The following is a 24413-nucleotide window of genomic DNA, read 5'->3' as shown; positions in this document are numbered from 1 at the left end:
TGTTATATCTTGGTAATTGGTGGAACACTCTAAAAGTATTAGGTTCACGAATTAAGGGTGAATGTCCCAAATAGCCACACTATCAAAACAGTTACATCAAAACATCATGATATAAACAGAAACAGAATTGTTTTCATTTGTAAGAATTTTTCCCTCTTATCAAAATACACAACTTTGAGACAGAAAATGTCAAAAAAAAATTGCTTTGAATCAATCATCCAGCTGTTTTTGTCTGTTTGGTTGGACACGCCTACCTCAAACCACTGCCCATGGGACTGCATCTTGAGGATGACACAAGGGTCTGGTTTGGAAAGAGCATCTCTGTCGGAAATGCCTTTGCACGCCACACGCAGCTCAACTTTGGTCAGGCAGGGGCTGTTAAAGATTCCCAGAGTGTTGGCTGCTGACTCATAAATGTTGCTCATCTTCTTCATTCTGTTTTGGGCAAGAAAAAGAAGAAAAAGTGTATGTGCCAATCACTGCAATGTTTACAGAGAAGAAAGCCTCCCCATCGCCATTTAGAAAATTCTCAACACACAGTTTTAAAGACTGAAGGTATTTATTATCTCACTTTCCAAAGGAGTGGCACAGTGTCAGTGAAACAAAAACTAAAAAAACAAACAAGTAAACCCAAAAAATAAAACTCAGATGAGGGCACACTTGGCTAAGGACCCTATTTTCCTGAACGATTTGCATATATTTGCATAGTAAAACTTTCAGTGTGTGATATAAAATTAATGAATTAGTGCAATAGACTGCGAACCATAATCCAATTCTATATTAAGGCTTATATGAAATTTTACAGATCTGTCGGCTAATCAATTTAATCAAGTTTTTATGACTCCCTAAAAATTCAAAATTCAAAATTCCTATGTGATAAAACAGAGAAGCATATTGTCCTACCTGAAAAAAAAAAAAAAAAACAGTTCAAATTTCCCACCCCTAACTCTTGGACTACCTTGTCAGGAAGCCCTCAGCGTGCCAGACGCAAGAGAGGTCCCACACTTGATTTCCCACCCCAACTGCCTAACTTCATCCTGACCTTTCCCTTTTAGGTTCTAACTTGACACATCAGGACTCAGAATCAAAAGGGAGCAATGATGTGAGACGAAAAACTTGAAGACTCTGATTCTGAACTTGGAAACAGTAGCCACAGACGAACACTGGAGGCTCCCTGCCCACCTCACATGATACAATTTACAATAACATTTGGCTTATCTCAGGCCTGACAGGGCCACAGGGATCCACCAGAGTTCACTAATGCTGTCCTCCTCTCTGAAGAGAACAAGACCTGTAAGAACACTGGAAGGTTCCCTCGGGAGTAAAATTCAATATCCTTCTCATGAAATTCTATATCTATGTAGATTCATTAGGAAAATCATCAGTGACTTCCCCAACTTCACACGACATTTGTTTTAGTTAGCCTTTGTGTTGCTGTGACCAAAATACCTGAAAGAACAACTTAGAGGGGAGAAAATTTATTTGGGGCTCAGAGTTTCAGAGGTCTCCATCTACAGATGTCGGACTTCTTTGCTTGGGGCCCATGGTGAAGCAGGGCACAACAGAGGAAAGGCCCAGTGGAGGAAAACTGCTTAGCTCTTGGGGGACAGGGGTCAGAAAATGTGTGTGTGTTGGTGGGGGGGGCAGACAAAGGGAAGATGCATCATTTCAGGGCAAGCCTTCAGTGACCCACCTCCTCCAGTTCTGCTCCACTTGCCTAGGGTAACTACCCAATCATTCAAATTTGGCCAGACTGATTATATTACAGCTCTCCCAATCTAATCACTTTACCTAGGAACATTCCAGCATTGACACAGGAGCTTTGGGGGGAAATACCTCATATCCCAGTCATAACAACATTTGTGGTTTAGAGACAAATTATTTTGTCTAAAGGCTATATATGACAAACCCAAAGCCAACATCATAGTGAATGGGGGGAAAACTGAAAGCCTTTCCTTCAAAATCTGGAAGAAGACAAGGATGCCCATTCTCACTACTCTTATTCAATATAGTATTAAAATTTTTAGTCAGAGCGATTAGGTAAGAGGAAATAAAAGGAAGAAGTTGAATTATCAGTTTGTGGATGATATAATCCTTAGTTAGAAGATTCAAAAAGCCCCACTAGAAGACTGACTTAGCTAATAAACAAATTTGCAAGTTACAAAATTAACAAACAAAGATCAATAGCTTTTCTACACCAATTATGAATTTGCTAAGAAAGAAATAAGGGGGGGAAACTAGGAATAAATCTAACCAAGGAGGCAAAAAAAAAAAAAAACTGTTCAATGAAAACTGTAGAACACTGAAGAAAGAAGTTGATGGAAAGACATCCCATGTTCATGGATAAGCAGAATTAGTCTTGCTATACTAAAAAAGCAAGATAGAGAGTCGGTGCAATTCCCATCAAAAATATCAATGACGTTTCTCATAGAACTTGAAAAAACTGTCCTAAAATCCATTTGGAGGAATTAAAGACCCAGAATAATCAAAGAAATTCTAAGCCAAAAAAGCAAGGCTGGAGGTATCACAATATCTGACTTCAGATTATTCTACAGAGCTATAGTAACAAAAACTGCACAGTAGTGGCATAAAAACAGATACATAGACCAATGGGATAGAAGACAAACTCACACAGGTACTGATCTTGACAGAAGTGCCAAAAACATACATCAGAGAAAGGACAGCCTTTTTAACAAACAGTGCTGAGAAAACTGGTTATTCATATGTAGAAGAATAAGACTAGATCCTTATCTCTTACCCTGCACAGAAGTGAACTCCAGATGAACCAAAAACCTAAGAATTAGTCCATAAACCTTGAAACTCCTAAAAGAAAACATAGGATCAACACTCCAACATATAATGGCAGGTAATAACTTTCTAAGTAGTAACCCTAATGCTTAGGAAATAATGCCAAGAGTTAACCAATATGACAGCATCAAACAAAGAAGCTTCTGCACAGCAAAGGAAACAATTAGGAATGTAAAGAAAGAATCTACAAAATGAGAAAAACATCTTTGCTGTCTAGTCTTCTGACAGAGGATTAATATCTGGGATATATAAAGAACTAAATAATCTTAACACCAAAAAAGCAAATAATCCAATTAATAAATGGGCAAATGAATTAAACAAAAAATTCTCAAAAGAGATACAAATGACCAACAAATATATGAGAAAAAGATTCACCATCATTAGCAATTAGGGAAATGCAAATCAAAACTACACTGCAGTCATCAAGAATATAAGCAGTTATGAATCCTGGAAAAGATGTGGAAAAAAGAAACACTTTTACACTGTTGGTGGGATTATAAATTAGTACAACCACCATGGAAATCAGTATGCAGGTTCCTCAAAAGACTAGACATGGAACCACCATAGGATCTAGTTATACCACTCCTCAGTGTTTAACCTAAAGAATTAAAGTTATCATACTGTAGTGATAGATGCATACCCATGTTTATAGCAGAACAATTCACAATAGCTAAACTATGGAATGAGCCTAGGTGTTTGCCAATGGATGGATAGAAAAGAAAATGTGGTATATATACACAATGGAGTTTTATTCAGACATAAAGAAGAATGAATGAAATTATGTCACTTGCAGGAAAACGGATGGAACTTGAGATCATTATGTTAAGTGAAAGAAGTCAAATTCAGAAAGTTAGGAGTCATTTGTTTTCTCTCATGGAGTAGAAGCTGGGGAGCAAAATGGGAGAAAAATATTAGGACAGGGAATCTCATGAGAATCAAAGGGAGATCAGTAGAGGTGAGGAAAGGGACTAGGAGATGGAGGAAAGAAGGGAAAATGGGAAATCCTGGGGAATGATAATGGCAAAATTATGTTGTTATTTTGTGTGCAAATATGTAACAATGAATCCCACTATTATACATAATTATAATGCACAATATAAAATCCAGGGGAATTTCTTTATAAAATGAGGCAATTCCTCCATCTCTCCTTCCCTTCCTCCACAAATGTTTTGTTTCCCCATGGTGCTCAGCACCATAGTAGTTCAAATGAGTACACCATACCACCTCTTTTATTGGGTTGATGGCTATGCCTTAGCATTTCCCTCTCTATCTCTCGTGTGTACACACACACACACACACACACACACACACACATTTGCCAACCCTAGTTCTAAAATATTAGGTAAGGTGAATTTGTGCTTGGGAGGAGTTGTGATTCTATTTTAGTTAAGTGCTATGGAATTCGTTTGAGGATGAGAGCTGCTTTATCTTCGACCAAACTGAACACTAAGAGGGACTTTTGGACATATACTTTACAAATTAGAAAATCTAAGCTCAGAGAGGATTGGTGTTCCCTTTGTCACAAAATTATTCCAATTTCAGAGCTGGGGTTGCAAGGTTGTTTTTAATCTCCCAGCCAAATACTATTTTTACCCCATGTTAAACCATCAGCCTAAGACATGTTCAAATCTACCAAGGAACAGTGGATACGACAAATAACCTTGATTTATTTCAACCTCCATACAGAGTCATACTTCCTTTCTATTTTAAAATAAATGTTATTCAAATATAAAAAGGCACAAAGCATAAATCCAAAGCGTAATAAGTTATTGTTCCTCTATTTTTACAAGTCGTGAGCAATATAGGAGACAAAGCAAACACGAAATGGAATTTATAACAAAGCAAAGACGGGGAAGGGGATCAACTAGGAAGATGGTTTGTGTTCAGACAGGTTTGGAAGTATGTTGTGAACCCTCTTTATTAACTTTTTAAGAAGAACAGCTTATTCTTCTACCAATATCTTCCTGAACTGTTCCTCCCAGTGCATGGGCAGATTCCTTGGAATCTGCATTGCTCTTCTGCATTCTGAATGGTCTCTCCTATCTCTAGGAGACACCCTCTCTTTCTTAGGCTTATGCCCATGTCAGTCACCTTCTAGAAGCACTGTCTCCATTCTAGAGGACATAAGCTCTTTCTACAGAATGGGACATCTTCTCAAACACCAGTCATAACTGTGAGGTACAAAAAGAGCCCTGTCAAGGAGACACATAGTGACAGTTTCAAATCCTGGCTCCTCCACTGACTAAACATGTGACATGGAGCAGAGTACTTGACCTGTATTGTTGTAATACCTACTATAAAGACTTGCTGTGAAGAATATGTAAAATAATATAAATAATGTGACTAATGCAATGCTAGGTATATAGTAGATGCACCCAAAGTGTCAGCTATTATTATTACAATCTGACTTTGCTCAGGATGAAAGCATTCATCTCCCACTCTCAACTAGAAATCTCTTAGATTTCTCACTATTATTTTAAGACCAAAGTTTCACTTGCTCTTTAAATGCCTCCTGCCTTTGGCACTCACACAGTCTAGTTATACCACCTTCTCCCTAGGAACACACATCCACCTCTCAAGTCAGCAGTTTTTCTGGAGATTCATAAACAGGAGCCAGTGCCTCTCACAGGTTCACAGGCAGACAGTAAAGCAAAGGTACCTGTTCTGCTAGTACTGTGAAAATGTGTTATCAACTTCCTGGGATAGGGATGGGTGATGTATGCTTCAATCAGTATTCTTCTGGAAGCATCATCTTGCTCCCTAGGAATTACATATTCCATAGAAGTCCTCTCTTGGTCCCTATGACAGATGGTCACATGTGACGTGGAAATTCCTGAGATGTCTGATGGGAACTGCAGGAGTCCCTAAATGCAGAAGGACTTCTTCTTTCCTTATCTATTCATTTTCAGGTTTAACAAAAAAATGGATTTTAAGTATCAAGGCTTCTTAAAACACAGAGTAACACATACAATCATTAGTGGCATATTTTCCATTAAATGTATGTAGTTCCATGAATTATTAGTTAACGATAGGAAATTTAAAAGTTTATAAAAGCATCAACAAATGAACTGGTTGCATAGGCTCAGAGATTTTTTTCAATCAGTGTTAATATATAATCCAGAAACTCTATGGATCAACCCTTTAAGCAATGGAAGATAAAAATGAACACAATCAAGTAGACACTCACTAAAGATCAGCCCAGCACCAATATGGTGGTTAGATCAGAAGACAGAAAAAAGTTTATTATTGTATCAAGTCCTTTTGATGGTCAGTAATGGAGGAACGGTCCTCTACTCCCCATTGATTCTACTTGCTTTCTTCTGCTCAAGGTCCTAAAAAAGTGACTTCATCGATCACTAGCACACTATTGGTAAGTTTCCTATTGGATTTGGCTAAAGGGATGCCAACCTTGGAAAAGGAAGGAGAGAGAAAACCGCATACTTCTTCCCAGCTCCCACCCTGGTCCTTTGCAGTAGCTAAGCAACTATCCCCAGGGCTTTAGCTCTCACTGGGTCTTAGTAACATCCTCCCCTTCCTCCATCAGCCTCCAGGGTAGTAAAGGAGTCTTTCCAATATTAAGATGGGCATCCTCAATCAGGGATCCAGATGCCCTTGATTGATTGAACAGAAGAGAGAAAGGAAATGAGGGAAGCAAGATGGTGGTCTCAGTCGGTGTTGGGGGGCTCTGGAATATGATTTCTACTATAGGATCAATTTCACCTTAAGGAAAGGGGTTCAATTTCTTCCAGCCCTGCGTGACTCAGTTGTTCAAGGGATGGGAAAGCAAAAAACCAAATTTGGTACTCCTTCCCCTGATGAGAGAAATCAGACATGCTCTGGAAAAAGAGCAACTGTGAGCCATTAGAAGCCAACACTCTCTGCCCTTAGGGGATGGATGCAGTAACCAGAAGAGGGCATCTGAGCAGAGCATTAACAGAGTCTACTTCACCACAGGGGTTACTCTCTGGGAATCTCCCTATTGTCCCCTTAACTCTGACCATGTCACTCTAAACAACCTCATATCAAAAACTCTTTACTCAACAGAGATGATTATATTTCCTACCCGAAAGAGACCCAAACTAGAGAAGTACAGCTGGAACAAAAATCAGGACTGATATGGTAGACAGAGCTCAGGTGGCCTCCTCCTGTCTATGTGCCCTGTGCAACCCCCTTCCTTGACTGTGGGTGGGACCTGTGACTTGCTTTTACCAAATAAAACATGGCAAAAGTAATGCAGTGTCTCCTTGGCTGTTATGATATGCTAGAGAGTAACAGCATATTGCTAAGGGTTTCCCTCCCTTGATCACTTTAATGGACTGGCCACGTTGGGGAGGCCAGGAATAGAGAGTGGCCTTCAGACAATAGCCACAAGAAATGGAAACCCTCAATCCCACAGGCTGAAAGTAAAAGAATTCCACCACCAAACATGGATGTCCCCTTGGAAGTGGATATTTCTCCTTGACCCTCAGATGAGACACCAGCCTGAGCTGATTGATATCTAATCTAGTGAGAACGTGAAACAATGTATGCAGTTACCCTGTGACCATGCTCCTGACCCACAGAAACTGGGGATAAGAGCTGTGTGCTGGTTTTAAGCTGCAGATTCTGTGACAGTATTGTTATACGGCAGTATAACTAACAGAAACAGGTTCAAAAGGCACTCTGGGGTGTGTATATGCTTGTGTGTGCATGCATGTGTGTATATGTACATATATTCACACATATTCCTTCAAGTCAGGGACTATTTCTTATACCTTGTTGTATATCTAATAGTGTTCATCTACTACTATGTGTAGACTAGTGATGAAACCACTAGTCTACACATAGTAGTGATGGAAAAAAAAAACTACTGAAGATAAAAGTCATAACTTCTCACAATTATACTCAAGGTGTCTGGCTTAGCTCCCCGTCCATGCACAAACAAAAAACCCCAACCAGATATATTAGAGTTCATGAGTTCCAGTGCCTGCCCAGAGGGCACAGCAATCCTGCCCTTGACTTTGGAGGTGGTACATAGGCCAGAGAATTCAAATTGTTTGGCTTTGGCCCAGCTGAAGCTCACTGCTGAAAAGGGATCACAAAATATGGCTCTTCCAACCAGCGATCAGCTACCTCCATGGTCCAGATAAGTGGAGTAAACAAGCAATTTCACACTCTGTTAGAGAACAGGATTAATATGGCCAGATTATCAATACATTTTCCATGGCCTATTTAAATCCTCTTTGTTGCTTCTCATACAATACCCTGATTTTACAGAGACTAATGTCTGCTGAGAATTATTTTGATGAAAACTGACTTTTGGCCAATTTTAGAAGTAAATTATAATTGTCCTTTCACTCAGATAATTTAAGTTATAAAAAAAAAAAAAAAAAAAAAAAAAAAAAAAAAAAAAAAAACCACTTCAGCATATCCACACTCTCTAACAGGACAAATGGATCCTGAAACTTAATTAGTTTCTGAATGAGTTGCAAACAACACCAAGACAATAGAGGGCTCAAGAGGGAAAGGAAATCAGCTTGAGTTCACAGGGGAACCAATTGAGCAGAGCCTGTCTCAGAACTGTTAAGAATAAGTGCTTAATCACTCTTCTGCTTGCCTTGGGATTACTCAGCCTTTTTAAATGTCATAGGACATCCAGGGAGGGCTCATGCACTGGATGTCTCCATCACACCATGATTTCTATCACCATCCAAAAAATATGGACAAGGAATCTCCTGCATGACTGGTGCTGTGCTGGATGGTGGAGGCACTGAACATCCAAACTCACCCTTCCGAAGATAAACCAGGTGTTACCCCACTGGTACCAAGTAGATCAACATTCCTTGATGTTAGGCTAAGGGTAGATCTACTCTTAGATTTGTTCTTAGGTGGCAAGTACTAAACTGGACACGCTCGGGGTGCCTGTATTAAGATGAAACAGTGCATCTGCCTAATGACTCATATTCTGGAGCAGTGCTTCTCAGACTTGATTGTGATCGCAAACCACCTGGGTAGCATCTGTACAGCAGTATCTGTTTCAAGGGTCTCAAGTGGGCCTGAAGTTCTGCTCCCAGATGTTGATGCTACTAGCCTATAGGCCCCACCTAGGATCACAAGGTGAGTATAAACCAAGCATCTGTACAACAAGTTAAACTGGTCCACTGGTTGCTTATTCCAGTATCTAACATGGACACCTGAGACACAGGAAGAAACAAGAGATTAGTGTAGATCTAGCATCAGAGTGTCTGGGTTTGATTCTCAACTTTGGGACCCACTTGTGACTTAGGGAAACTTGATTTTTATTTTTTTAAATTTATTATTTTATTTTTTGGTACCAGGAATTAAACCCAAGGGATGCTAGACTACTGTGCCACATCCCCAGCCCTTCTTATTTTTTATTTTGAGACAAACAGGGTCTTACTAAGTTGCTTAGGTCCTCACTGAGTTGCTGAGGCTGGTCTCAAACTTGCAATACTCTTGATTCAGCCTCCAGAGTCACTGGGATTACAGGCATGCCCCACTGTGCAAGGCTGGGTGACTTACCTGAATATGTGCATCAGCTTTACCATTTCTTAAATGGGGATAATTATAGTCCCTACTTGGTAGAAATGTTTTCAAAATTAAATGAATGAATCCATATAAAGTCCTCAGAAGAGTTATGGGGCCATAGGGAATACTTACTAAATGCAAATGATTTTTGTTGTTGTTGTTTTTAATTATACCACTAAATTCATGTAACATTTATCAAGCTCTTACATATCTGCCAAGCATTTGATGTTAAGTCACCAGAGCTTCAGAATAATCCTACAGTGGATTCTATTAGGATGCCCATTTCACAGGCAAGGAAATGATCTCAGAAAAGGACAACAATGCAGGTAGCTATCCAGCCACCAAGTTATGAAACAGACTCCAACCCCAGGAACTTTAGGTCTCTAACCACTCTGCAACACTGCCTCCCTATGGTTAGCTTCCTAAAAAGACTCAAAAAAAAAAAAAAAAAAAGATGGCAAGTGGAAACTTAAACCACATGTCTCTCCAATTTGACCCCTCCCAAATGTCACATGTCAGCTACCCCTCTTATCTCCATCTCCTCCTTAAAACATCAGCACTCTTCTCTCTAAGTCCTCTATTTTTAGATTTCCTCCCCTTTCATAGAGAAGCCTTAATGAATTGATTTGCCCTCTGGATTTCATTCTTCTCACAACTTTATCTTCACTTATCCAGTTCAAAACCCTTCTGTTCCCCTTAAGTAGCAGGAACACTGGTTCTTTCCAAGGGGGCAGGTAAGGGAGAAAAGTGTGAATATTTATATATCTTGTCTTCATTGAGCATATCATGCTCCCTTTGTCTTTTTTAAAAAATAGTTTGCTTTCCTAATCAGTACTATTAACTACACTAATAACAAAATGCCCATACGCGGCTTCATTGAATGCTTACACAACCTCTTGAGATGAGCATCTCAGCCCTATGTCACAGATGTTCATGGTGGTGAAATAGCTTGCCCCAGTGTCATAGTTAGTAAGTGACAGAGCCAAAAATGAAGCCTGGGTCTGGCACCCTCCAAACCCCATGTTTTCAACTATTTCTTAGGAAATGATGTATCATTGGCTTAACAATTTCCTTTTAGCTCATGCAAAGGCAACCTTCAACCCTATTTCAATCTTCGATCTCTAAGATGTGGTGTGTGCATTAATGAGATGGTGCTCTAACAGTCCTACACTATTCATTTGTCCTCCACCCCTTCACTCTCAAGACAGCTCAAGTCACTTCTGAACTCTTTTGCAAAGGTAGCTGCATCAACAAATTCAGGGGGCTAGGAACTCAGTGTCCCTACTCTGATTATTTCAACCACTGAGTTACAGATAAGTTCCAGGTGGCGGAGCTATAACTTCCAACAAACACAGAGATACAAAACATGTGATTTTGCAAAAGAATAGGGCTTTAATAAAGAATAGAGCAATATGTTGAATTGACAACATGAAAATTGTCATATGCATTAAAAAATCACAATATGCCTATGAGAATATTTTTTTCTGAAATATACCACATCCGAATCATTCAACCACAGTGAATTATTATTTCAGTCATTTCCTGAGCTTTCTAATTTGGGACAACAGAAACCAAAAGCAAAAAAAAAAAAAAATAATAATCCAGCAGAGATCCTATTTCCTAAAAAACAGCATTCTTGGGAAAAATGTGCTTAAGATATATTGATGTTCTTAGGAACTTCTGGGCTTACAATTTTGGCTCTAATAGTGAGTCATAAGGATGAGATTTTTTTTTTCTAGAAAGCAATTATGTCCATTGCATCACATTCATATTAATTTTATAGCACTCAAATGTCACCCATTTTTAGGAGAAGAACTGCACATATAAATTTAACCAGATAATTATAAAGGCTGACAAAAACTTTTAAAAGTAAAACAGGAACTAAATATCAGGGGAGATGATATGAATGACTTTCTCCATCCTGTGGCTGCCCCTCCTTTTCCCATTGTATCAAAGGCAACTAGAGTTCCTGAATGAGAGAGAAAAAGCAAATTCAGATAATGGTTTATTATTTTGGCACCTGAAATAATTTCCTCCTGTTTCTCAGGCAACTAAATTTACCCGGTAGAAAGATCAAATCCCAGCCTTCCTTTTCTCTGTTCCTTTCCCTTTTTAATATAATCACAGGTTGGGTTCTTCCCACTAATATCATGTTAACAGGAAGCCAGGGCCTCACAAAATGGATTTTGTGCTTCTGGCCTCATACATGTGGCTAAACTTAAAAAAAAAAAAAAAAGAGCAAGATTATTTTTATGTTCAACAAGAGAAGCTACAGACACCATATGAAGCCAGAAGCCAATTTCCTTGTGAAAGCATGATAACTGATCTACTTATGGGTCTCCTTCTACTCCTACACCCTCTCCTTTTAAGACTTGCTTCGACTGCTTTTAATTACATCCTGGGGTTAACAGGCTTCTGCTCAGTAGGCAGGGGACAACAAGAAGTGTTTGGGGGAAAGAAGAGGGGTAGGGTAGAGACGAGAACAAAATATAAAAGAAGTACCATTCTGGGGATATAATCTATAGTTCAGCTCTGCTCAAGAGAAATTTATGTGATGATAGAAATATTTTGTATATCTGTCAGGCCAATGCAGTGACTTTTGAACACTTGACCTGTAGCTAGTACAGTCAAGGAAATAACTTTTCATTTAAATAGCCACCTGTGGCTAATTACAACTGTATTAGACATGCATGAACATAGCACACTGGACTGCTATTCATAACATTTTTCTATTTTTCCTGAAGAACAAAAAAACAGGATTTTTTTTTTTTTAATAAGAGTAATGTCATGTCACTGTTTGGTGGAGACTGGTGCAGAAGTGCTAAAAGAACTCAACAGGCCGGTCATGGGCGAGCAAGACTATAATCCCTGAGGCCTGGAATGCTGAGGCAGGAAGATCACAAGTTCAAGTCCAACCTCAGCAATTTAGCAAGGCTTACAGCAATTTAGTGAGATCCTGTCTCAAAATAAAAAGGGTTGGGGATGTGACTCAGTGGTTAAGCACCCCTGGGTTCAAACCCTGGTACTAAAATAATAAAAATAATTGAAGGACTTAACAGGTCCAAGGGAAATTCATAGACTTCCTTATCCACCCTTGCCAGTTGATTGGTGGTGTCTGCCCAAAGTCCTGTGTGGAAAGAGACAGCAGGAGAAAGGAGTGACATGATAAATGAATAGTGATTGCCACCCACATCCATGGAAATAAGTGGCAGCTCATGAAGAAAGACCTTCGGGGTAACATTGGAGTGAATCTCTCCTTAGAATATCTTCCTAAGGTAGCACTAATATATGCCTAATGTGTAATGATATTTCTACCAAAGGTTTCAAAAGGACAGAGCAAAAAAGATTTGTCCTCACTAGAACAGTTATGGATTAAAACCAAAAGGAGACCAGAATTTATGCAGAAGTAGCATGGGTACTGGGTGTGGCGCAAAACATGTCAGAGGATAGCATCCTGTCTGTCTCTCTGAACATGGGACCCACCATCATGCACACACAAGTGATACTGCCACCTCCTGCCACCCCTGATTTCCTGAGTACCAGAATACTAGGTAGAACTGGAGGTAGAGTTGCTTTCACGTAAAAATGTAAGAAATATATATTCAGGGGCTAGGGATGTGGCTCAAGCGGTAGCGCGCTCGCCTGGCATGCGTGTGGCCCGGGTTCGATCCTCAGCACCACATACAAACAAAGATGCTGTGTCCGCCGAAAACAAAAAAATAAATATTAAAAATTCTCTCTCTCTCTTTAATATATATATATATTCATTGGAGAGGTTGGGGAGAGTAGGTAGAAAAACATAGGGTCTTCCTGTGACCACAGAGAAACCTTGGGGGACCTATGGCAGCAGGAGGGGATATTGGTTGAATTGATCAAGTCAGTTTCCCTGGGCAAGATTTTGTGGGAGATCTTATCACATGGGAAAGAAATTTGGCCAATATTATACATGTGGCACCTGAGAAGTCTGAGGATTTCTAATCCTCATCAAATGTGGGGAGAATTCTAGTATAAGAAAACCAGCAGTCTCCAGTGTGGGCAGAGATAGATGAAAGAAATAAGTCCCAGATGTAAAATAACAAATGGCAACCGTAATCCCAACTACAGTAAGTGTTTGGGGGATATTTCTGTGTCTGTCCCTGTGCTAAATACTTTTTGCTATGCTGTCGCATTTAACCTTTCAAGAGTCACCGGGAAATAGCTGTTATTCTTTCAGTTGTATAAATAAGGAAAATGGGATTCAGAAAAATTTAAGTAAATTGCAAGTCACATACTCAAAAAACGAAGGAGGCAGGGTACAGTCAAATTTCGTAAATTCAAACATCAGGAATGTTGTCGGTAATGTTGTTCTGCTTTCTCTTGCACCCATAAAGATCTAGGTTGTGTTTCTCGTTCTATTTGAGCCCCTTAATGCTGGAAGTCCCAGAATGTTCTATCTCATTCATTCATTCATAAAATATTCATTGAACACTTCAAGTATGTGCTGGGAACCATGCTGAGTGCTGGGAGATTCAAAGATGAAAAGAGGGTCGCTGCTTTCGTGGTGCTCACAGGCTCATGGGGAAGATGGCAGGCCAACAAATATTTACAATAGATTAATTTTGCTTGTTCTGCTATCTGCTGTATTTCCGTTAAAAAAGACACCGAGAGACTCAGAAACTGGCACCAGCAACGAAAATAAATGTGTGGGGTTCCTCTGCCCTCTGTGCTAGAGGCCTATTGTTCTATGAGGTGCTAACAGACCTACCATCAAGCAGATTTGTTTACAGCAGGACATTTCAGAATCCTCAGGAGGTGAAAATGCTCTGTGAATCTCCCAAAAGTCACTACATATATATAATATTTCCTAACCTCGTATCATCACAGAAAAAAAAAATCACAGGACACATTGGAATAGAAATGATTACCAAAGAAAACGAAAGATTTAGAAACCTGGTAGAGGTTAAAGGGCAAGAGATAGATGCATACCATATTTGAGGATATTTTGTTTCCCATGGAAAATATTATAGGGGACAGAGACAAAAGCATCTCAGGAAGAAGTACAATGTGGGAGGTGCCATGTTTTACTAGGAAGAATGGATACTGAGGTTCTGAGTAAGCCAGAGAGCTTCAGCCCTAAGCAAATGCCTGCTGGGCTCAGCAACTTGAAGCCAGGTGTTCCATATCAAGGTGACCTTCAGATAATCAACGGAGATAGAAGATGCTAGCACTGAGTGGATAGTGAGGAGGATTAATGATACGCCACTAAGCCTGTCAACTGGCAAATGCCAGTCTGGATAGATCTCTTCCCAATCTTGAGTGAGTAAACAGAAAATAACAACAGCAGCAACATGGGTCCTGAGAAAAGGATGAAGATAACCAAACTCTGTTCCATTCACATGATGGAATGCCACAAGACAATGAAAATTAAAAAAAAAAAACCTTTAAAATACACAGCAGCATAGATGACTCTCTTCAACATAATGTTGAAGAAAATATGCTACATACCAAAGGGCATATGCTGTGTGATCCCAATAATGTACATTATGAAACAGACCAAAATTAATTATACCTGACAGAAGTCAGAATAACAGTGTTTTTTTGTTTGTTTGTTTGTTTTTTTGTTTGTTTATGTAGGCGATGATGAGAGGCATAAAAGAGAGATCCCATGGTCCAGAAATAGTCTCTTTTTGCTTGGGAGCGTTTGCTGTGTAAAAGTTCACCAAGCTGGGTACTTACCATGGGCACTCCTCTGCACATCTGTTACACTTGGATAACTTTTTACTTAAAAAATAAATAAATAATAGATGGCAGAGATAAAAAAGGCCAGCATCATATCTAATATGCTAGTAAATATAAAGAGGTTCAACTCCCTCACAGAAACACCAAGTACTTCAGATTTATCTTTTATATCTAAGTAGGTAAAACGGACAAAGCAAACTTAATAGATGGAGGGAGAAGTAGGTGAGTGGATTTATGAATAAAGAAAAAGGAGAAATAATAATAGTAATAATAATGAGACAAATAGAAGCTGTTGGGGGAAAAGACCTTCATTTTCTACAACCAGAACCTCATTGCATTCAGTAGGTGCTAGGTGCTCAGGGATATTTGCCAAATCTCTAAACTCAAATTTGATCAGGTGACTCTGATCTGATTGAGGTATACCCTCTTCTGTGGGTACCTAAATTCTACAGGCTAAAACACACATTTCTCAGCCTAGAATCACTGGGCTTCTTTTCACCAGGCACATGATTCTCCAGTCACTTTAAATTGTTTTAGTCTTATTACCTCTTTTCATACTTTCAAGTCTTTCTTGATGCTTTCCTGAAATGCCCAGAAAAATACATCCATCCTTCCCAACACACACACACACCAAAAAAAAAAAAAAAAAAAATTCCTACTCATTTATTCTTCCTTCATGGCCCCTGACAAAGTTTCCAAGCTTCCCCCACACAGTTTAGAGTCCTCTCACATCAACTATCATGTATATGCAGTAATTATTAGCTTTCTGGGAAGTCCTGGTGGGTGGGGATCAAGGACAATGCAACAGAGATTCAAAGTGGTACAGACTGGGATTGGAGTCTCCTAAACCAATTGATGACAGACCTCCTTTGAACAGGTAGCCCCCATGCTGAGGAATAAATCTCCAGAATCAGAAAGGGGGACTGGGGAGTCAGGCAGTCCTTAGGAATGCCAGATGATTTAGATACAGAACAAGTATGAGCTATGTTATCATCTCAGAACCAAATATGACGTCAGGGTGAGACTCCACGCATTCTCTCCAAGAATTCTCTTCCATTTTCCCTCCCTCTCTGCCCGGCGTTATGCTTCTCACTGATACTGCCTCAAAGAGAGACTTACAGTAAATGCCTGAAGCAAAGGGAGACAGACCTCTGTAAAGGCCTGAAACTCTCACAGTGGGACTGAGTAAGCAGGAGTTATCCCAATAAACAGAACAGAGGCTTCCTTCCCACACCTGATAGACTGACACCATTGACCCCATCTAGGTGATACTTGTGGGCTGTGTCAAAGGGTGAGGAGTTCAACAGCGATGTCACTGTCTCTGCGCCTCAGAAATATAATTTGCCAAGAAGAAATTATGCTTGAAATAGATCACTGACACTCTCCTAATTCCACTACCAAATGAATTAGAACACATGGGCACATTTCCTAACTCCCAGGTCCCTCAGACCCTGGTCTTTGTTTTTGTCTACTTTGCTGGAGGCTAAACGCTGAGGCAGCAATCATGGTAAATTCTCATAATCATAACCCACTGGGAAGAGATGCTCATGGTCAGGGATACTCTCCTTTTATCCCTAAAACTCCTAAAATTCTTGTTGTCAGTTAATTACTGAGTACGTAACTATATGCCTAACACCCCATTGCATGCTAAAGGGTATGAGATGTGGTCATTGCTTTTGAAGAGCTTTTGTGTGTGAAGAGCTTTCAATGTGACTGACTTCAAGGAACATTGACTCAAGAAAAACACAAGAGTGAGATATTTAAGTGTGTAGGATTTTGAATCTGACAGCCTGAGGTTCGCATTCTGGATCCACAATTTACCAAGTGTAACTACAGACGAGATGTACTTTGGCTTCCTCGTGTCTGCAAATAGAAGTAATAATGGTACCTAGCTTGACATTGTTGTGAGGATGAGCAACAATGCAGACATAGATCACAGACTTAGTATGAAGCAATCATGATGTTACCCATGCTGATATGAGAGAGAGAGAGAGAGAGAGAGAGTTCTTGAGTGGATAGCTGACGAATTGTCAAAGGAATTATAAAGCCCAATTAAATGATTCTAAAGCCTAGAGAAGACAGAGACACTTTGAGCCAAAGTATAGTGAAGAAAGAAAAAAAGGCAAGCAGGTTTCCTTATGTCAAAACTTATGTTCCTTGTGATTTACATTGAAGTGTCACTACCTACCAGTAAAATGGAAGAGATAGGTCCTTAAGCTAAATCCATAAGCCTGGTCTGAATTTGAAGAGGCTGAGAAAGGAGGGTAGGAAATACCAATTTGTATGGCCAGGCATCAAAAAATGACAAAAATGTAGAAACAACATGCTGTGCCTGAAGGTCATAAGTTGCTTATATTGAGGGGCATCATTGGCTGCAGGGGTGGGTGGCAGGCATGGTAGAATCAAAAGGGCAGTAGAGATCCAGGGACTTTAATGTGTGTCTGAGATCTCCTAGTTTTGCCATGACTTCTTTGAAGTCTTCATTCCAAAGAAGATGATAATAGCAGCCTCTCGGGGTTATTATGGGAGTTAGAGGAAATAACAGCCCAATACAAAAAGGAAACATAATGATCAACACAGCAGATTCTCTAAAAATGTTATTTCTGTTTTCATTTATCCTCTCCTATGGTCCTGAATATAGCAAATGTGAAAATCTCCATAGTAAATTTTCAGATCATTTGAGATAGCTATGACTGAAGGATAAATCATTAGTATGAATTAAGACTCTAAATTAAAAATACATTCATGTTAAAAATTATTCATATATTTTGTTTTGGACCAAACACTTTAGAACAGATGGGTTCAATTTAAGTTTAACTGGTTCATTGGACATGTAGAATTTTTTTTTTTTTTTGCAAGGTCTGTAAAGAAATTAACTTGGAGGGGAGATAAAAAAATTAGCTTCAATCTTACTTGAAGGTCAAAATTTAGTTGAACAAAAAAGTCTGTTGTAAATAACTTTTGCTTTATTAAAGTCTTCTTTAATTTCTATAGTTGGGCCAAAGAAGCAGAGGTTAAAATATGCCTGAGTGTGTATGTGCATCTGTTTGTGTGTAAAATCCTCTCAGCAAACATTTTATCTGCTCATTCAGCACAGGGACAATTAGGCAAAGCCATATGACTAGTTTGAAAAGTAACATGCTTAGGGAGAAGAACAGAAAAGCCTGTGTTAATCCCTCTAGCTATCTCTTCCCATACCAGCTTGACCAAAAAGGAAGTTGAAATAGTGAAGCAAAATCAATGCATCTGGAATCACTGAGTGGCTAGTGAAAGAGAGCAGCTCTTAAAAAAAAAAAAAAAAAAATATATATATATATATATATATATATATATATATATATATATATATACTTAAAAAAGTACTTTATGTTAGTGAGAAATAAACCTTTGGTGTGTCAAGTTATGGAGATTGGGCTTGTCAGTTACTGCAGTAGATATGTTTTGGTCAGTTTTTTCAACACTATGACCAAAAGACCTGACAAGGACAATTTTAGAGGTGAAATAGTGTATTTGGAGCTCATGGTTTCAGAGTTTCAGTCCACAGACAGCCAACTCCATGCTGTGTGCCTATGGTGGGGCAAAACATCATGGGCGAAGAGTGTGGTAGAGGAAAACAGTTCACTACATGATAATCAGGAAACAGAGAGATTCCTCACCAGGAAAAAAAATATGTAAGCCAAAGACACCTCCAGCAACTTATCACCTCCAGCCACACCTATCTGGCAAATTTACCACCTACTTAATCTATTCAAGTGCACTAATGCACTGATTAGGTTAAGGCTCTCATAACCCAATCACCTCACCTCTAAACTTCCTTGCATTGTGTCACATGTAAACTTTTGGGGGAGACTTCATATCTAAACCATAACACTAACCTATCCTGACCAAGACAATAGCCATATTCATTTCTTTTCTTGAATCCAACAAAATGTATGTGTGTCAGGTGGTGAGTAAAAGACACTGTGAGAAAAAGAGTGCAAAAGTATATGGACCAATGGAGAAAATCATCACATGATTTACCAGCTCTGGTTGATAGACTTTATCTCCTAGACCCATGTGAGGGTTTTCTATGGTACATTATCTATAATGACAATTGAATATTTCATCAATGGTTATTGATGGTTATTCCTAGAATAACTTTGATGTGGAGGGGCCTCTGGAAATTCGATGCTTACTTTTTGTTAATCCATGCTTCAAATTTTTCTGTGATCTCTGATTTTTCTATAACCAGTTACCAAGTACCTGTCAGCCCAGAATCACAGACATCTCTAGCAACTTCCTCTGTATACTGCCTCATGTGCCACACAGACATAGTCAAATCCATCTCTAAATCCAGATTAGTTTTATAATATTTTTTTCAGAAATCAAAAAAGTCAAGTTTGTGTCTTAAAAAATAAAAAAGATGAAGCATGAGGGAAACGCAACTATAATTTTACTGTCCAGAGAAAAACTACCATTATTCCTTGAATATATTTTATTATAGCTTTTTTATGTTTATCATTTTAAGTAGAATCAGGATCTGTTCATAGTTTTCTGTACTGCTTTTTAACCTAATGACATATTAAAGTGTATATCTCAATATCATTGCCTTCTTTTATAAAAATGAGTTTTAATAACTAATATGCCATAATACTGACATGTTAAATTTATTCTATCCATCCCTTTAGTGTGTTGTTATTTAAATATATTTTAATGTATACACACGTTATTTATATATGAATATCCTAAAAATCAGCTTTACTGCAGATATCAAATTCAAAATATTATAAATTGCTAGTTCCTTAAAGCAATAGAACACCTTTGTTTTGTGATTATCAATGGGGATAAAAAGCCATCTGGCCTACAAGAAGCCATGGGAAATTTAGAAAACCCAACAAGACCAAAGGGGAAGTCTGTGGGGGGGAAGATGTCCCAAGTGGGTGAAAGGTTCATGCCAGTTAAGCCACAGGTCCCAAGGAAAATGACTTCCAGTTCACCCCAAGTCTTTCTAATCCTCCTTTGGTCACCAAGAGTAAGACCCAAAAATAAAGGACAAAGAGACTAAGGGACTAGCTGGCTATCTTTAGTCTTCTCTCAGCTCAAAAGACCAAAGTGATCCTCCTGATTCTTCTATGATCCAGTTCAATTTGACAGAGTAGAAGACTAGAGAGGGATTTGGGTCAAGAGCACATGCTGTGATAGTATTTAATCTACAGTCTCTTTTCTATATTAGAGATTCCCTGGAGACCTACCAAGGGTACCAAAGGAGCAAAGGTCCTAAACCATCACATCAGAAACAGCTAACAGCAATAGCCATAGGACACATCTTGTCTCCTTTTAGCTTCTAAGTCCTCATTTGTTCCTTTCCCTGGAAAACCATTCATCTTCATCCTCCACACCAAAGTCCAACTTTATCAGAAAGGGCAGAGAAGAAAGAATGTGAAGGATAAGGCAAGAAAGGTAGACACTTGAGTTACACCACTTAATTCAGTCAAGACCTTAGTTCAAACACTTCATTAAGTATCATCAATACCACACAAAACTAACCAAAGGGACTGAAAAGTAAAGGGTTCTGAAGTAAAAGGAAAGACCAAATTATCTTCAAATGTGTAGAGTGGTGATTTTCAAAACCTTGCTGTACCTGGGAATCATTTGGGGATTTTTATGAAAATACTGATACCAGTGTTTTATCCTAGACATTCTAACTTAATTGGAGATTTGAGCAGTTGAGATCTTTAAGGACCCTTGGATGACCAATCAAATTTTAACCAAAATTTAGAAACCACAAATGTAGTAACTTATGTTGCAGAAGGATGCTTCTAGAGCACTTATTTTCTTTTCATTCCCTAGAAAGGATAAGAATGGTGTCATGTGCTTTATTTGGGGGCTATACAGAAGACTAAATCCTTGAACAAATACATGTACATGTGGGTGATTTAACCAATTATGACAGAACACTTGATGACTTAGGTGTCCCTGAGGTTCATACAGCAGAAGCACAGAGACAACCACAACTCTGCTCCCCTTTATCACCCACCTGAGGTCACTCTTCCCTGGCTTTCAAAATGGCACCATGATCTTGCTGGTAGAGACCATGAAGTACAGCTCAAGTCATCCCAGATGCTTTTTTTCTGGCACAAACACTAATTGCAAGATTTTCTCTTCACATGGAATTTTTCTGTAAGTTCACCTTCACCAAGCATAGGCCCTCTGACTTTGGGTGATGAATTATCATGTAATCCTGTACTTAGTGAGAGTTTCATGGAACCTAGGGACATCTAGGTGAACTATCTTCCACCTTCCAGAATAGGTAAGTGAGAAATTCAGAAACAGGGATGGTCCTTTCCCATTTGCACATGGAATTAAGAAGAGATCAGTAGAAATAATGGCCTTCAGGCCATAGGAAATGGACATTTCCAGACATTTAGATTTGTTCAGATCTGGTGGCTTTTAATAGCAAATTATCCATTTAAGGAAAAAGGGAAAGTAATTAAGTATCATAGTGAAGGTTTGGTAGAAAATGTATGAGTTCCTTACACACACATTTAAGGCTTATTATAACCAAGTTAAAATAAAATAAAATATGATTTAAGGCAAAAAAAAATGGTCAGCTGAAATGAGCTGTTGGGATCTTTCCATTAGAATAAACCATGGAAATTTTACACACAAAAATATACAGGTACAGATTAGAGGAACTAACAAAAAAGGTGTGTTTGTGTATATAAGTGTGTGTATATATATATATATGTAAATATTATAATATATATAAATATTATTATTATATAAATATTATATATTATTTATATATATTTTATATATATATATATATATATATATATATATATATATATATATATATAGAGAGAGAGAGAGAGAGAGAGAGAGAGAGAGAAAGAGACCCCCAAGGAGAGAGAGCATAGTGAGAAAATAAAATGGAGAAAAAAATGTTTCAGCAGCTCTCCTCCAAGTTAGCATATGACAAGTAGTGTAAAACAAAAATCAAAAAGACAATAGCCAATAAATATTTGTTGATTAAAGCAGAATTAGTGGCACAGCTGCACCAAGAATTTAAATTGGGTAATAATAATACTTGGAACAAACAGACTTGAGCATCATGGTATGAACTATATGAAATATGGAAATAATTATAATGAAAACAAGTAAAGATCTTAGAGGATAAAAAAAAAAGAACAAAAGTATCAGTAAAACAAGAGAAGGATTTTGAGGAGGGAAAGGAGGAGAACCCAGAGAAAGAAAGATAACACGGTCGTGTTCCATCCACAGGTGTGTTCCTCCAGGGAAGCACACACTCGCTGTAGGTTCAGTTATTTTAAGTGGCCATGAATTATGTTAAAGTTTGTCTCTGCACACCTCACTATGCAAAATGTCAGAGACTGTTAGTTCCATACTTTTAAATGTGCTCTATCAATTTTGGGTGGGAAATTTCTCATTCCTCTTCTGTCTCTAAACCTCCTTTAATAGGCGGGAGAAGGAGTTGAGTCAGGGCCTGAAATATGGGACGCAGCTCTTTAAGAAAGCAATAGAAAGAAGAAAAGAGAACGCCAGGGAAATGGAAGAGCTGAGGAAAGGAGTAGGGTCTGAGGATGGAAGAGTGCAAGGAAAATGCCAGCTCTGAGAGCTCTGAGCTAGCTCTGTGTGGGGAAGAGGACGGAGCAGGCTGGACCCATGACTCTGCACACCTTGCCACTAACAATAGCTAGCGCCATTCACTGACCATCCAGTAGGGTTCAGTAACTTTGCTTCAAGGTTTATTTCATCTCACCCTCACAGACAACCTCATAGGTAGTTAACATCATTATCATTCACAGATGGAAAAATTAAGACTCAAAGAATTTTTTTTGTTTGCTTCTTTTTGTTGTTGTTGTTGTTGTTTATCCTTTTGCCTTTAAGAGGACCTTCAGGCTGTTTCTTAATGTCAAAAAATGTTTCCAACTCTGTTGGTCAAAATATAGAAGTGATCATTTAGCTCACTTTTTACAATCCTCCAGGGGATCCCAGGCACTTTCAGGATTAAGAACCAACTCTTCAGCATGGCACATAGAATCTTCTCCCACCACACCATTCTCCAGAGGTGCTATTCACACCTACCACTGTTAATTTTCCATACACTCAGGAAGCTCAATCACTATTCTTATGCGGTGTCTCATTGCCACTCCTGTTATTTATCTGTTCCTACTCTTGGAGGCCAAGAGTGAGTTTGATTGTATTTTTAATCCCATTGCCTGGTACCTGGCTCAAAATGAGGGGGCTCAGCCAATATGTGTTGAGTGGATAAATAAATGAATGAATTTTATCTATCAAAGAAATCATCTTTAAGATCACCTAGGAAAAAATCCTCCAAATACATTCAGCTGAACAGTTCATCCTCCCATCTGGCCATTAACCAGATTTCATTTGTCTTCAATTGTCCTTATTTTCCCCACTTCCTGACCATGGCTTCCTGGTTTTATCTTAGTAGGAGGAGGTAGAAGCAGCAAGGTTGTGTTGAGAGAACACTCATTCAAGGACAACCTTGCAAATAGACAACAAGGAAAGTATTTTCATTTTCTTTTTTATTTGCATTCTTGATGTCATTAGCTTTATATGTAAAAATCATGCAAAAATACTGGATATAGTCATAGGATAAAACCCTAAGAGAAAACCTACTGCAAAGCTAATACTTATCTACGAGTAATGGGATTATGAGATTTTAATTTTTAGTGTTGCACAGTTTGATGTTTTCTAAATTGTAGGGGATGAGCATGTATTTTTGTTACAAAATCAGTCAGGATTAAGTTTTAAAAGCATTAAGCCAAGTGAATAGATGTGAGCTCTTGTATAATAGTGGATGTTCAAAATCTAAAACAAGCATGTATTCTTTATACAATACACACCGTATCAGTAATTTAAAGCACAGAGCATTTAAAATGTATCACAGTCTGATTTTCTTATTTTAAAGAATGCAGATATAATTGGGGATTGCATTTAACAAAAAAGCTTTGTGATTCATTCTGTAAAACTGCTTGCCCATGCAATCTTAGAATTCCATCATGAAAGCAGCCCCAACCTGTTCAAAGAGCAAGTCTTTCAAGCCTGTGAACTCACTGCCCTCTTCCTTGTCACTCGGCAATACAAGTCCCCATCTATTAAAGAGAGGAGTCTGAATAGGTAACAATACCCTTGCAGCGCCTGGCTATCAAAATCATTCTCAAGTCTACTTCAAGCCCAAATGAGCGTGTCTGAGATCCCCCAGGAACAAAACCATATCCTGCCCCTGCCTGCACTTGGCCATACTTGGGAAAAGACGTGGCCGTCTGATGATAAGATGAGGACAGAGGAAAGAGGTCCAGCACTGGGTTATCTATGTGGTTGAAATATAT

At 38.7% G+C, this 24413-nt stretch overlaps 1 protein-coding gene across 2 annotated transcripts in view; it reads right to left on the bottom strand.

The window, feature by feature from the left end:
- Positions 1–24413, bottom strand: part of Cpne4 (copine 4) — a 448194-nt gene that overhangs the window by 332248 nt on the left and 91533 nt on the right. For both annotated transcript variants that reach the window (XM_058574883.1, XM_058574884.1), the window contains exon 2: positions 255–435. In XM_058574883.1, the coding sequence (XP_058430866.1) occupies positions 255–435 (181 nt within the window). The remainder of the gene's footprint in view (positions 1–254; positions 436–24413) is intronic.

The sequence above is a fragment of the Marmota monax genome, unplaced genomic scaffold (assembly GCF_021218885.2).
Source record: "Marmota monax isolate L192 unplaced genomic scaffold, Marmota_monax_Labrador192_F-V1.1 WCK01_AAM20220418_F8-fsc00022, whole genome shotgun sequence".
NCBI classification, from domain to species: domain Eukaryota; kingdom Metazoa; phylum Chordata; class Mammalia; order Rodentia; family Sciuridae; genus Marmota; species Marmota monax.
This window is presented reverse-complemented; position numbering and strand designations above follow the sequence as displayed.